The sequence below is a fragment of the Melanerpes formicivorus genome, unplaced genomic scaffold, assembly GCF_026170545.1.
Source record: "Melanerpes formicivorus ecotype bairdi unplaced genomic scaffold, bMelFor1.0.p_v2 SCAF_5, whole genome shotgun sequence".
Lineage (NCBI taxonomy): Eukaryota > Metazoa > Chordata > Aves > Piciformes > Picidae > Melanerpes > Melanerpes formicivorus.
The window spans coordinates 16,458,148-16,471,795 of record NW_027142357.1 but is presented as its reverse complement, the minus strand read 5'-3'; the positions used below and the strand labels follow the sequence as shown (position 1 = coordinate 16,471,795).

The 13,648-nt window shown below is 40.5% G+C and overlaps 1 protein-coding gene across 2 annotated transcripts in view; it reads left to right on the top strand.

Moving 5' to 3' along the window:
• The window catches only part of ITPRID2 (ITPR interacting domain containing 2), a 40,002-nt gene that overhangs the window by 9,132 nt on the left and 17,222 nt on the right, over nt 1–13,648 (top strand). For both annotated transcript variants that reach the window (XM_068138420.1, XM_068138421.1), the window contains exons 6-11: nt 937–973; nt 2,053–2,151; nt 2,663–2,871; nt 3,784–4,478; nt 7,933–8,005; nt 13,129–13,220. In XM_068138420.1, coding sequence (XP_067994521.1) covers nt 937–973; nt 2,053–2,151; nt 2,663–2,871; nt 3,784–4,478; nt 7,933–8,005; nt 13,129–13,220 — 1,205 coding nt within the window. The remainder of the gene's footprint in view (nt 1–936; nt 974–2,052; nt 2,152–2,662; nt 2,872–3,783; nt 4,479–7,932; nt 8,006–13,128; nt 13,221–13,648) is intronic.

Genomic DNA, 13,648 nt, shown 5'->3' with positions numbered 1-13,648 from the left:
AAGAAGAGAGATGTGAAGTTTCCATGTTTTGTTCTCAGTTGCTGGCTGTACCCTACTGGCACAATGAGTTGAGATACAGTGCTTTGGTTTTCCAGGCGGCGTGTTTAACATCGCTTTGCCCTTTTTGTAGCTAATTCTAAGGGCTCCAGTAATAGATGTATGCTTCTTGCTTGAATTGCCCCTTTGAGTAACCCATAATTTAAAGATGGGGGTCAACTCTGACTTGACAGGGTGTTGATTTTCAGAAAAAATAATGCTGCCTGGGATGTTCTGTGTGGAGTAAGGTTGATCCAGGTGCAGAAGTTGCTGACTTTTCTTGCCAGAGGCTGCTGTCTAGGTGCTCAGTACCTGGTGGCTGGCTTCCTTCCAGAGCCCTCTTGACTTTGAGGGTGGCTACTGGTCCCTTCAGCACCACGGGCTTCACCTATCTCTTGTCCACATATTGAACAGTTTAGGGAGCTGGGTGGCTTTAAGAGCAGTCCATCTGATGAGTAATGAATATAGCTTCATTACCTGCCTTGGGGCCAGCTGCATTTCTTATGTCCTTTACTTACCTCCACCAGAGGAATCCTCACATGCCCACACCTTCTCTCCTTCCCAGCCAGCAACAGCCAAGCAGCTGGTAATCGCATCTTCAACTGCAAAGTGATAAATGGTTTATATAACAATTACTAACTTACCACACGTTACTGTGATTAATGATAGTAGGTAAATATGTGCCTGTGTGAGATTTTATTTTAAACAAAGCCTGAATAAGTCAGATCATCTTTGTATCAGCTATATACTAGAAACACTTGACATGAATATTTATATAGGAAGACAAAAATCTGGCTTATGTGGGAGTGTTGGTAAACATGCTCACTGCCTGCTTCTCCATACTGGTGTGGGAAGTGTGATTCTGAAGACGTCTGTGTATAACTTCTTGTTTTTCTACAGCTAATCATCTACGGAGTGATACCCAAGTGGAAACATGGTAAATGTATTTTTTTGTTTACTTGAGGGAAATATTTCTACTGGAGGGTGGGAGAGAGAAGGAACAGTGGAAGTTGTGGAGGCTACCTCAGGGCTAAAGGTCTTCAGCTCATGTCTGTTTCTGTGAGAGGGAAGTAGAATATGCTGGTAACACAGAAACAGTCATTGGGAAATGCGGGGGGGGGGCTGGGGGGGGGGGGCACAAAAAATGAAAAGCAGAATTTTATTCTTCTGGAAGACCTGATAGAGATTTTCGGGTAGCAAGAGGAAAACAGAGAAATGACCAATCTAGGTAACTTAACAAATTTCAAGGGAAAATTACTTTTGTCTTTCAGAGCAGATGCCCTTTGGGAATGGGGGGAAACAACAAAAAAAAGCTTTTGAGAGAGAGGCTCCTTCTGTACAGGGAGAGCTTTGTACAGTAAGATTTACCTGGGAAGCTTTGTCCTCCAGAGAGATTGGCAGTGGTAGTACATTTAAGCCCAAGGTATCACTTCATGCTGTGATGGCTCCTCCAGATGCAGGGAGGAGATAACTTGAGATTGGGAAAGAAATTGGCTGGCAGCCTGGGTTGGAGCTTCCTCCAACTTGGAGCCTCTTCAGCTTCCCTGGCCACCTCCAGGGCAGTTCACAGCCTTTCTCTGATGGTGGTAGCTGGGCTTGAGGGGTAACTGGGCACCAGAGGCATGAAGAGGTGGCCCTGCCATGGAGAGGTGGTCTCACTTGGCAAGGCAGCAGCACAGGAAGGGCAGAGCAGAGCAACTCACCCAAGGCTGGTCTTTCTTGCTGGATGTGCGTTGGATCAAGGAGGGTGGAGCAGCAAGAAGAGATTGGGGATTTGTTTTCTAAGGTTACATTTGCCTTCAAATTCTTCCTGTCTGTGTACATTTGTGCTGAGGCATCCCAGGGTTCACTTTTGTTATTGTATTTCAATAAATGACATGGCTAATATAAACCAGATAACACTGACAGGGAAAAGAGAAATTCAACAGTGCCGGCTTAGCTGTCGTCCCAGATGGAGAATTGAGTCCGCTCATGAAAGTGGTTTATCATAGAGGTCTTCTCCATTTATGTTGACAGCAATGGTGTGGTGGCAAAGGAGAGGAGGCTGCAGTTCCATCAGAGGGGGCGAAGTATGAACTCTACTGGGTCTGGAAAAAGCAGTGCAACTGTTTCAAGGTAAAAGAGTACTATGCTTTGAAGGTCATGGCACAGTTCAGTGGAATTTGGCTGTGCTTTACTGGCAAAACTTACTTCTGTTCCTCAGTTAAATAGAAATTGGCTCGATTTATGTGCATTGTTGCGTTTAGTAGCTAAGAAGGGAATTTTCATTTGGTTGCTTGAAAAACTTATGTTTGTTTCCACTTTTGATTTGCAGTAAATAGTAACAAACAGGCCTAAATGTCTGAAATTTTATCAACTTTTAAAAATCAGACCTCTGCAGTATAAGGGCTGACTTCATAAATTACAGGATTGGATCAGAGATGTGTCTGGGCTAATGGCTGTGGTGATGGGAACCAGAACTTCAGATGCAGAGGTCCCCACCAATTATTTCCTAAAGTAGGCCAAGCTTTTGGAATCAAAAGTTCAATAGGCCAAGCTGGCTACTGGGTTGAAGTAGCAGTTGGATGGAAATGACTGGGTCTTAAAAGGAGACAAGTAGATAGTGAACATCTTTTCATTTATCTAGTGTTTCTGAATTATTGGAGCTTTATGAGGAAGATCCTGAAGAAGTGCTCTATAACCTTGGGTTTGGAAGAGATGAACCAGATATTGCTTCAAAAATTCCGGCAAGATTTTTTAATTCATCATCATTTGCTAGAGGGATAGATATCAAAGTGTTTTTGAATGCCCAAATACAGCGCATGGAAGTGGAAAATCCAAATTTTGCTTTGACAAGTAAGTACGATTTTGAAGCAAAATTTATTTTTTAAGTTTTCAAATTCCAAACGAATGTGTATATCTAATATTCTGGCAAGCATTCTTTACAGCCTAAAGACCTAATAGCATTCAGAATCCATAATAAGCTGCTTGCTTGGTTTATATATAAGAAGTGACCCTCAGTGTTGCACACTTTGGGTTGAGGAGAAGGGATTTGTAGTGGGGGATGGAAATGAAGGGCATCCTGTAACATACACTGCCTTCTGGTTTTGGTACCATTCCCATCTGTGGCTTCTAAGCTTGTCTTCTGTTGTAGCTTTTGAATGCTGAAACAAATAGCAGTATCCCTCTGTTTCTTGTGTTCTTCAGTATCTGGGTGCGACTTTTGAAAGCTCTCAGTGCTGACCTGCTTCTGTCAGTGCTGAAATTTGGTCCAGTATTTCTATTGACTTGAACAGGAGCTTTGTTATTTCAGTAGTAAGTGGTTTCTGAAGCGAGGGCATAGCTGAAACATCCTGTTGTAGATGGAGAGCGCAATACGAGTCACCCTTTTCTTCTGAGCACTTTGTAAACTAACTTTCGTTTTGGTACCCATGTCCCTTTTTCACTTGCGAGAGCTTTCCATGATCTTCTTGTACATTTGGTAGAGACTCTTGCAAAAGCTTTTTCCATTTTTTCATACCGTGTGGTATCACTTTCATGTTACAGGACTAGGCAGTGTTCAGGCAATCTTTGGGGCCCATGATATAAGTATGAGGAGATTTAGGGGTGTGGATGGGAAGAGGTTTGAATGAATGAAAATTCCCTCTTCAGATATGAAATGCTGCCTCTGAGACTAAAATTATCGTGTGGAAATAGATGGATCAACAGGTCTGGGATGCAATGGCAGCATGTGTCCTTGCAAACTCTCTCTGTTTCATTCCTGTGCAGGTCGTTTCCGTCAGATTGAAGTGCTTACTACTGTGGCAAATGCTTTTTCTTCTTTGTATTCTCAAGTCTCTGGGACTCCTTTGCAGAAAATTGGTAGTATGAATTCAGTGTCTTCCAGCAAAGAGGCGTCCAGCCCTCCTCCTTTAAATCGCAGCAATACAGCTAGTCGGCTAATGAAGACCTTGTCAAAGCTCAACTTGTATGGCACACAGCAAGCTGATGGTAGCAGCTGCTCAATTCCTTCACCTGTTGAAAAAGGGGCAAGTCTAGCAGAATCAGGGAGTGAGGAAAGTGATGTTAAAAATGAATCTAAATTACCAAAACTCTCTAAAAAGAGGGACTCTTCCTCTTTTTTGGCTACTGTAAAAGAAGAGCTAGCCAATAGTCAGACAAGTGCTGTGGACACACATAAACCTGCAAACTTTCCTGCTGGGACTGGTGATAAACAAGAGGGTACTGTGCCTCCAGCAGATGCACAAAACAACAGGTCCACAAGTGCCCAGGACAGATCGTGTGAAGAATTTGGTCTTATGGACTTGCCAAGCCTCAACAGCAGTTCCAGTTCGTCCAACAGCAGTGCCTCAACACAAAGGCTGTCCTCGGCATTGTCAGGAAGAGACTCCTGTGCTCCCCTTGCAAACCCATCCATAATGAATCTAATGGTGCAGCAGAAGGACTCCTTTGAGATGGAAGAGGTAGGTGGAGACATGTGACTTTGTTTTTGCATAGAGTTTACATAACTTGCTGGCTGCCAGCAGAAGAGTGTTCCTTCCTGTGCACTTGACAGTGTTTTGCCAGGGAATACTTTAAATTCTCTGAGTGGTAGGACAGCTGTCAGTCTCTCTTTGTAGGTTGCTCTAATTGATCGCCTTAATGAAATAACTTCTTGCTGCTGCTATTGTCTTTCCTGAGAGCCATCAGGAAAGTTCTCATTCTTTATTTCATTCAGCTCAGGTAATTGCAGTCACTGCTGCTAGGAACTTTCCCTGTGGAAATAGATCTAGGCTAGGTTTCCTGTATATAAAAGGCTTTGATTTAAAATATTTATTCTGTTTATTTGTAACTGGAAGCCATTATTTTTGTGCCTATAAGTAAATTCAGTTTAATTGCTATTGATCAAGGATAAATTTGTGGATGGACAAAGACTGTTACTACAGGAAAGGCAAAGAGGCTGTCACGGGCTATCATGTATGGTGGGGTGCAACTTTTGTTACCTGGAAAGTTGCTGTTTGTGCCTTTGGTGACTGCTTAGTTGCAAATTCTGTGCTAGCTGCCTTTTAATATCTTCATAAATGCATGTATCTGTTTTTTAATTGCTAATTGCCTCAAAGGGATTTTAATTCCCAGATTCCTGTAAGTGATTTATTTATTAGGCTAGTTAACATGCAGCCTACAAATTCAGGAATGCATTTAAAAAATATATTTGTATAGACTCACACCTTGAATTGTAAATTCTATCTCAACTTAAATTAGTAGTTGCTTTTCTGGACACATTGTGAAGTTGCTCTTAACAGTTCAGGAGTTAACTTTTTTTTGTCTATGTGAATTAGACATTTAAAATGAAGGATTGTGATTTAATCGGTGAAATGAATGAAGAAAACAAATGTATAGGAAATCCTAGTGTTTTACAGAGAATGATGAAGTGGTGATTTTGTATATACTGTCTAGTGTCATATTGTCATTACAAGCTCTTCTAAATCAACTAATATTGTGGTTGAAGGCACTCATTAAGTACAGAAAGGTAATGCAGTCTCTTGTAGTTCCTGCCTCTTGTTTGTGCCTGTGCATCCTCACCCACGTGTCTGGCTATCTACTGAACCAAAACAAAGACTGGACCAGTTGAGAGGGGAAGAAGAGACCCAGTGTATTTTGGGCTATTTATTTTTTGTGGCTTAGCTTTCATCCAGATAACTTTCCTGATCCAGTTTGTGTTGTCACAGTGGGAAGGGTCTGAGTGGTAATGTGTTCTGGTGCATACCCCAGAAGAGCAATCCTTTTGTTTTTTTTTTTTTGTATTCTTGTGCAAAGTTGAGACAGCTAGTATATGTGAAAGGAAAAGGAATGACATTTTCTTTCAGAGTAAGTTGGACTCTAAAGGGTTATGACATGAAGATGACTTGCTGACTTCTGCACAAACCAAATGCAATGTGTTTGTGACGTTTTGGTTGACACACTGCGATGATGCCAGAGCATAAACACAGCTGTATGGGCAGGCCAACATGTGATGTGTGATGGGATCATGGTGAATTTTTGTTTATACATGATACATACATAGCAACTGCCTGGGAGGGAGGGATTTGGTTTTGTTGAAGTATCTTTAGAACAGTGCTTGGCAGCATTATTTTATTTTCTTGTGTCTCTAAGCAGAGTATAATGAACGATAAAGTGTATTAGAACGGGTGACAGTAACTCCTCCTCCTGTTTTCTGGGCTGGGCTTGGAGCGCCTGCATACGCTGAAGAAAGATGACAGATATATCAAGGAAGCTTTTTCCATGCTTACAAATGCCTTGGAGGTTTGAGTGAAATTCGGAAGTCTGTGGATGTGAAGATAGCTAGTGTGGGAGTGAGTCAGGGCAGGATTTCCCCCAAACATCCACTCCTGAGGTGGCCAATTACAGTCCCGAAGGTCATTTGCTTCTGTGTGCTCGTGGAACTGCACCGTGCAGGGGATCCAGCCAGGATGTTGTCTTCCAGCCAAGGACAAGAGGTGGAGGGCATTTAGATGAGAAAAGGTTTAGCTGTTAGGAGACTGAAAATTTAGCCACTGGAAACTGGGAGGTTTGAGAGGATCAGGTCACCTTTGCAGGAAGGCCAGTCTGATCAAAGGGCCTGCAAGATTACTTGCTGGTTTGCTGCTGCCTTCTTTAGTTTTGTTTTTAACTCTTTCTTTTTTAAAAAAATTTGTGAATGTTTTTCTAAACTTGCATAGTGAGTCCCTTCTATGTTCCTCTGCATTGGGACAAAATAAGGGTTTTCCCCTTTGATGCAGCTGTCATCTCCTAAAGGAATAAAAGCCTCTTGATTTATTGTGCAAGAGTAATGCAAGTGCAAGAGTTCACATACTAATTATGAAAATTTCAGGCCAAATACTTCTCAAAACCCTTGGAAATGAGAAAATGCACCCTTGTGGCTTGTGTACATGATATCAATGTAGCTTCTTCTCTAGCCATATACTATTTTGGGCTTAAAAACATCAGTATCCTGATTTTTGCATTTTTAAGTTGATAAAAAATGAAGATGAGCATTTCATTGGTTGGTAATCTTGAAACTAGGCAGGCAGCCCCTTAGAAGGAAGGGTTGGGGGTAGTGAAACTGGGGGGGGGTTTGCACATGTAGAATTGCATGTGAACCATTAGGATTTTTTCTGCAGCACACAGCAGATGAAACATATTCTATGTTTTGAACTAAACAAAGACATCCCTGTTGAGAATTTAGGCATATTCTTTTCATTATTGAACAGTTGTCTAAGAACTGCTTTCTTAGTAAGTCTGTTTCACAAAGTGATTAAGTAATAGGATTAATTTTCATGTAGTTTTAAGTTCCCTGGTGGAAATCTTCATGGATCTGAATACTTTATCTTCCTTTTTTGTACTGAAAGACACAAGAAGTATTTTCATGAGTAGTGGTGTGGTGAAGTCTGGAAGCTTGTCAGGATTGGTGGCTTGTGGGAAATAGTTGGTAGAGCAGCAGATGACAGTCCCTATGTAGAACTCTAGTTACTTTTTTCTAAATATATTTTGCTTGCACTTTATATTCAAATGAGGGGGACAGAATGGAAAAGAGAGTAGTTTAAAGGTAGTCAAAGGTGTTTTCTGACAACTGGGGACTCCCAGTGTTATCCCAGGATGTGATTTCCAGGTCATTTTGCAGGATGAATGTGAGCAGAAGGGAATCCTGTGCTGTGAGTGGGAGGTGCTGTCCTAAGGATTGCTGTTCTCCTATGGGAGCATTGTTGAATGCCTGATGAAATAATGTATTGGTTCAAGGAGATGTAGTGTGCTCCAATCACTAAAGGCTGTTGGACTGAATGGAAAAAAAAATCCAGCAACAAAGCCCCACTGTGTGCAGTGTATATAGCTTGGGCACTCTTAAGCATGAAGTCATATTCCAGTTAGCCTGACAAAATACTCATCTCTTCTTCCCTATAGATCCAGAGTACAGAGGGGGATCTACCACACATTCCAGCTTCTCATCAGCTGACAGTGACTAAGTCAAGGAAAGGTGAGTCAACACAAATTCCTGAGAGATAGCAGTCTACTAAGTGACCATCCTTTTCTGAAAAGCTGATTCAGGTATTTAAGACATCTGAAGCTTTTTTTCTTTAGAAATAAAAAAGATTTGGTTTTTTTCTTCAGCCAAATCACAGAACATTACTGCAAAGTGGCAACCAAATTACAGGCAAGGCAACAGCCCTATAACCTCACTGACTGTTTTCACTTTTGTACAATTGATAATAGCTTAGAGGGACTGAAATGTTAATTCGGATTGTATGGGATTTTTTTTTTTTTTCTGGCAGATCCTATAATTAAGGATACCCATTTAAACTAAAATTACAATGTTTGAAACCTAAATTGCATGATACATGCAGCTTTTTTCTGTGCACTACTTCTCCATCTGCAAGCAGGCTGCACAGAAGACTGGTGTCCCTGCGCCCACGTGGAAACTGTAGTCCTTCACATGGGGAAACTCTGCACTGGCTCTTGTGACTCACTTAGTTTGTGCTTTCATCTCAAATTCTTATTTTATGGCTTGAGGAAGGGACAAAGCTGATCTTTTAGTTCAGCTTTGCCAAGCAAAGTCCATTCTCTAGCTTTTAGATGTAATCGAAGAAGAAACAGAGCTTGTTGCACTCAGTGAGATGCTTAGATGTGATGCAGTTTCTTGGTGAAACACAACTAGCATCTCTGAATACGGAAGAGTGGCAGAAAAGCCTGCCTTAAGAAACAGAGATCATCTTACTTGCCTTTTCACAAATGAACTGACAGTCTTGTGAACTGGCAAATGAATTTGTGTTTATGTGGTTGAGAAAGGTCTGGACTAAGTGCTGAAGGCTAATGCTGGTTACTAGGGATAGCTTGTGCTACTAGTTCAGTGGCATTTTGCGTAACAGCATTGAACTTGCTAGTCTTCCTCTTTTACATAAGCTGCCAAGAAGGACCACCAGAAACCACATCTCTAACTGTTCCCAACATTTCTCCCTTGGGTGTATTTTAAAGTTCATGATGATTTGCTTTATGTGGTTACATGTAAAGAGAAACATTCTTTTGGGGTCAGGTCTTGTTTGCCTGGGCTCAGCAGTTTTAGAAAGAGTTTTTTGAGGAGAGGCAAATTAAGCAACCAGGAGCTATAGTCAGGGAGGAGACAAATACTATTTCATCTTCTGAAATGCTAGTTTTGTGTTTTCTGTTTTCAGTAGCTATCTTATCCTCTTCTTCCTCCATACAAGGTTAGAAAAAAAAAGCCAAAACAAAAACTCAGGTGATCGTATGTGTACCTGGTGAAAGGTACCAGCAGTTCTAGCAGTGAGTCTGCAGTGTGGCAGAAGTGGGGCATGCTGATTCGTGTTTCCCAGCTAATATATCCTATCCACTTCTGAATACACTTGACATCGACTAGTGATCGCACTTTATTATCATGCAAGTATTGCCTGGAGTTTTCTATAACTTACCTAAAACACATGTCAATGCTGATGGTAATCCTGCACTTCTGCTAAAAGTCTGAGACCAATGTTTTATTTCATCTGGAAACTGTGGATAGTTTGGGACATTGTTCTGTATGGGTTTCTGTAAAATTACCAAGAGGGAGAACATTTGGTGATGAACTTATCCAAAACATTAAAAAACAGTAGTAATTTTGGTTTTTTTACGAGTAGTCTAACATGAGACAATGTAGAGGCCTGTTTTCTCAGAGAGCAGGTACTCACCAAGTTTGAAGGCATCCAAAGTTAATGGTCACTTACTAAAAATCCTGGTCGTTGTGTCTGAATGTGAAATGCCACTCCCACTGGCAATCTCTTGAGGCAGGATCAGCATGAAATACAAGCACCAGTCTTACGTTTCAATGTTATTTTAGCTGATGATGTTCATACAGACCCATCTCTCTCAATGATGCTGGTTCTACTGTACATAAGTACCTAAACCCAAAAAATTTGTTCCAAGCGAATGCTTCCCCTGAAGGAATACATTTGTACTTCTTGTCATGCCAGCTTACCTCTTTGTCAATTACAAGGGTTAGTGCTGTTCAGTACAGGCTTTTAATAAACATTGCAGTGCCACTTTACATCCACACAGAGGATGTAGATATATTTTTGTAAATCTGGGCTTTTTATGGACATAGTAGAGAAGAATAAAGCTTCAAATGCTTTGCACTGTAAACATACAAGGCTGTTAAATGTCCATTATAAAAAAAACAAACAAAACTTGCTGCAAAGTTATTTAGAAGGAAGGTTTGATAGTTAGAAAACAAAATTCTTCCTGACATTTATAGAGCAGCACCTTCCATTCTAAAAATGCCCAACAAATATAGGTGAAATGCATAGAGAACAAAGTATTCTCCAAGTATTGTAACTGTGAGTGTCTGGTTTCTGGCATCAGTAGTGCTGGGAAACTTTGAATAGCTGTAGACCTGTTTCTTTTGAGGTATCTGACAATGATAGTCAAAAGCAGTGATTAATTTTTAAAATTTAGGTTTTGAAAGTGAAGAAAGCACATCATCGGAACTTCCTGTCTTTAATACATTATTGTATTTATAGTTCTCTGTGGGTGCTGCTGCACAAGAAATTGGAGATGGAGGAGTGAGAGAAAAACATTTGGAACAGATTTAGTATTTGTGGGAGTCTATGCTTATCTGCCCCAGAAGACAGGAAATCCCCAGGGACTCTGAAAAGTTTCTGCAGCGGGGCTCCCAGCAGTGCTGGCTGGTGGTGTGATCAATATCAGAAAAATGGGCAACAAGTGTTTATTCCCATAATGGAATACTTTATAGCCAAATTGGGAATGTCAATTAATTAATAATGTCATCAAATATAAAGTGTATTAGAGCTTTACCGATACTGCAGTCACAAGAAACATTGATGTTACTAAAACTTCACAGACATTTTCCACCTATTTATCTTCTTTCGTGTGAGCACTTGAGTGATGCAGAAAGTGTAAAATAGGTACCTGATGGGACTGTTTTTACTGGTGAAAGTGACAAACCATTGGTAGCTGAATGTTACTTTACAATAGATGAATTATTGCATTATTTGATGGTGATTCTCTGGTAACTTGCACTGTTGTGTTTGGTAAGCTGCAGACTTGTTTCTTCATCATCTTCATCATCTTGTTCTTGTTTCAAACTTTTGTCAGCTTATTTGACGTATTTCTGAATACTCTCATTTCTCTGGCACATATTCAGTGCCTAAAGATATTTTTATTTTTGTAAAACATCCTAAAAATAATCCAAGAGACATTTTCATTTCTGCTCCATTTAACTGGGACATGAGTTTGATGGTCCCTGCTGTTTTTATTCATCGTTCCTTTACCCAGGCTTTCCATACTATGATGCCTCTGGCCTTCTCCCGCTAGTTCAGAAGATTTCACCTATATAGCATCGATAATAACTTTGGACTGCAGGGCTGGCATCATGCAGCAAGCATTTTTGTAGAAGACAGAGTTGCCATAGTGGGGGTATACAGGGCAAGGCATGATTCTGCATTTGCCCCTGAAGTGCAGCCTTTGGTGCTGCATTTTCTGCATTCAAGATGAAGTGAGGGGACCCTTATCTGTATACAGCCTGTATGAAGCAGGTGTGAATGCCTATGCTCTGGACTGTCCACGTGCTGTACAACATGATCTAAGTCACTGATACTTACGTTAGTAGTGTGTCTCCAAGGAGACCACAAATTGATTTGAGGAAATGTATGTATGTACACATATATATATTTATACATATATGTATGTGTGTGTGTGTATATATATATATATATGTGTGTATGTATGTAACTTTTTTTTATCTCTGTAAAGGAAATATTGACTGAGAAGGAAATAGAAGGGCAGGTCAGTAATTTTTGTGAGTAGTAACAAACTTCATGCATGTGAAACCAGATGCCAGCACACACACTGGTGAATTGCATTATCTGAACTAGTTGGTATCTCTCTCCTGTGGCTAAGGCTTTACTTTTAAATTAAAAATCACCAAATAAGAAAAGAGAAGAGAGGCCAAAGAAGGTAACTGTTCACCATCAGCTTCAGCTGTAGTGACAACCTGTTCATGGCATGCTGTTTTAACCGTATTTAATTGTACTGGGCAGATAACAAGAGCTAGTCCAGTTCTCAGGGAAGTGATTTCCATTGTCTTTACCAGGAGCTGGGTGGGGATGTCTGTCTTGAGGTAGAAAAGTTGTTTATCATCGCAGGATATTGTGGCTACCATGATAACAGAACAACAGTACAGTTTGAAAGGCACTCCCTAAAAGCTGTGTGAAATTGCTGATATGGACATTTAATGGGCAGTTTGCCTCTCCTGGCTTTTATTTTTTATTTAGTTCATCAAAATTAATACTAAAAAAAATGAGTTGTGAATATCCAACAGTTTCTAAACAGTTTTCATAATGCATTCCAATGCATTGAGCTGTGAACTGGGATTAATGATATGATGACAGTTAAGTGGTTGAAGGAATGTGGGGCAAAATTTGGCATTGAGCCTTGGAAGAGACAGAAGCAAGCTCTTGCCTCAAGGTGAAGTGGAGGACGCAGAGGTCTGGGGCCTACAGGATGTTGTGGTCTCATCCCATCTCCAAGCCCCTGAAAACTAGAGGCTGAAAACTTGTATTTGTCTGCTAAACCAGTGAAGGACTGTCTCTAGTGGTTTTTCCAAGTCATCCCATCTCTGCTCATTTGCTACTGTTCCTTCAGGTGTGTGGAGTGGAGTGGGTTGGCAGGAGATGAGCAATTGGCTTTATCTTCATAATTGGGAGGAGTGACAAATCTGTACCTGTCAATACAACAGCAACTCTTCCCCTGCCTGCATGTGAATTAACCAGTGGTTCAGTTACGTGAAAAGAAAACTGCAGTAGTGGCAACATCTGCAGTGTTGTTTTTTTTTCCACAGCACAGGAAACAAAAATGTAAAAGATAGTTCCTCTTCCATTGCTGCTTGAAGTTTCACAAGTAGGGCTTTGCATGAGAAGAGATTGAACTTGAAACTAATTGTTTCTCTGATTTGCTCAAAGTAGGACTTGAAAAGGAATTGTGTTATCCACTTAATGTTACTTTGATGTAAAAGGAAAGTGTGTGTTCAGTGTAATTGGTCTTGAAATGTGATTTGTAAAGTAATTAGGGTTGGGTTTTCCTTGTTATAAACAGATCAGCTGTTACGGACAGCAAGTCAGCACTCTGACAGCAGTGGCTTTGCTGAAGACTCCTCCACAGATTGTTCTCCATTTAATCAGCTTCAGGTAAGGTTCTTGTACTGTGGATAAAATATTACTGATTATTATTAAACAGTAGGGACGGGGAGAGGGCAAGAGGTGTATTGATCTTTGACTGCTGTCATGACAGTCACTCCAGATACTACAAAACCTCATTTTCAGAGCTGAACAGAACTTTGTAAAATTTGAAATCATTTCTGGTAGGGTAACCTGGGTTTACTTGAGCATGGAATAAGCTCTGAGTTCAGTAAGTCCTATTTTTTGTTTCTGTTCTCACTGACTGAGATTCTGGAATCATTGTCTATTCCTTTCATGACTGCAGGGGATAGGGATTAACATTATGACAGATTACAGGTTTTCTGATGGTCATCTAATTTCTTGTACCATTTTTGCCTTTCCATTCTTTTTGCGTAGTTTTCTATTTTATTTTTGTTAGTTAGCACTGACAGAAAGTA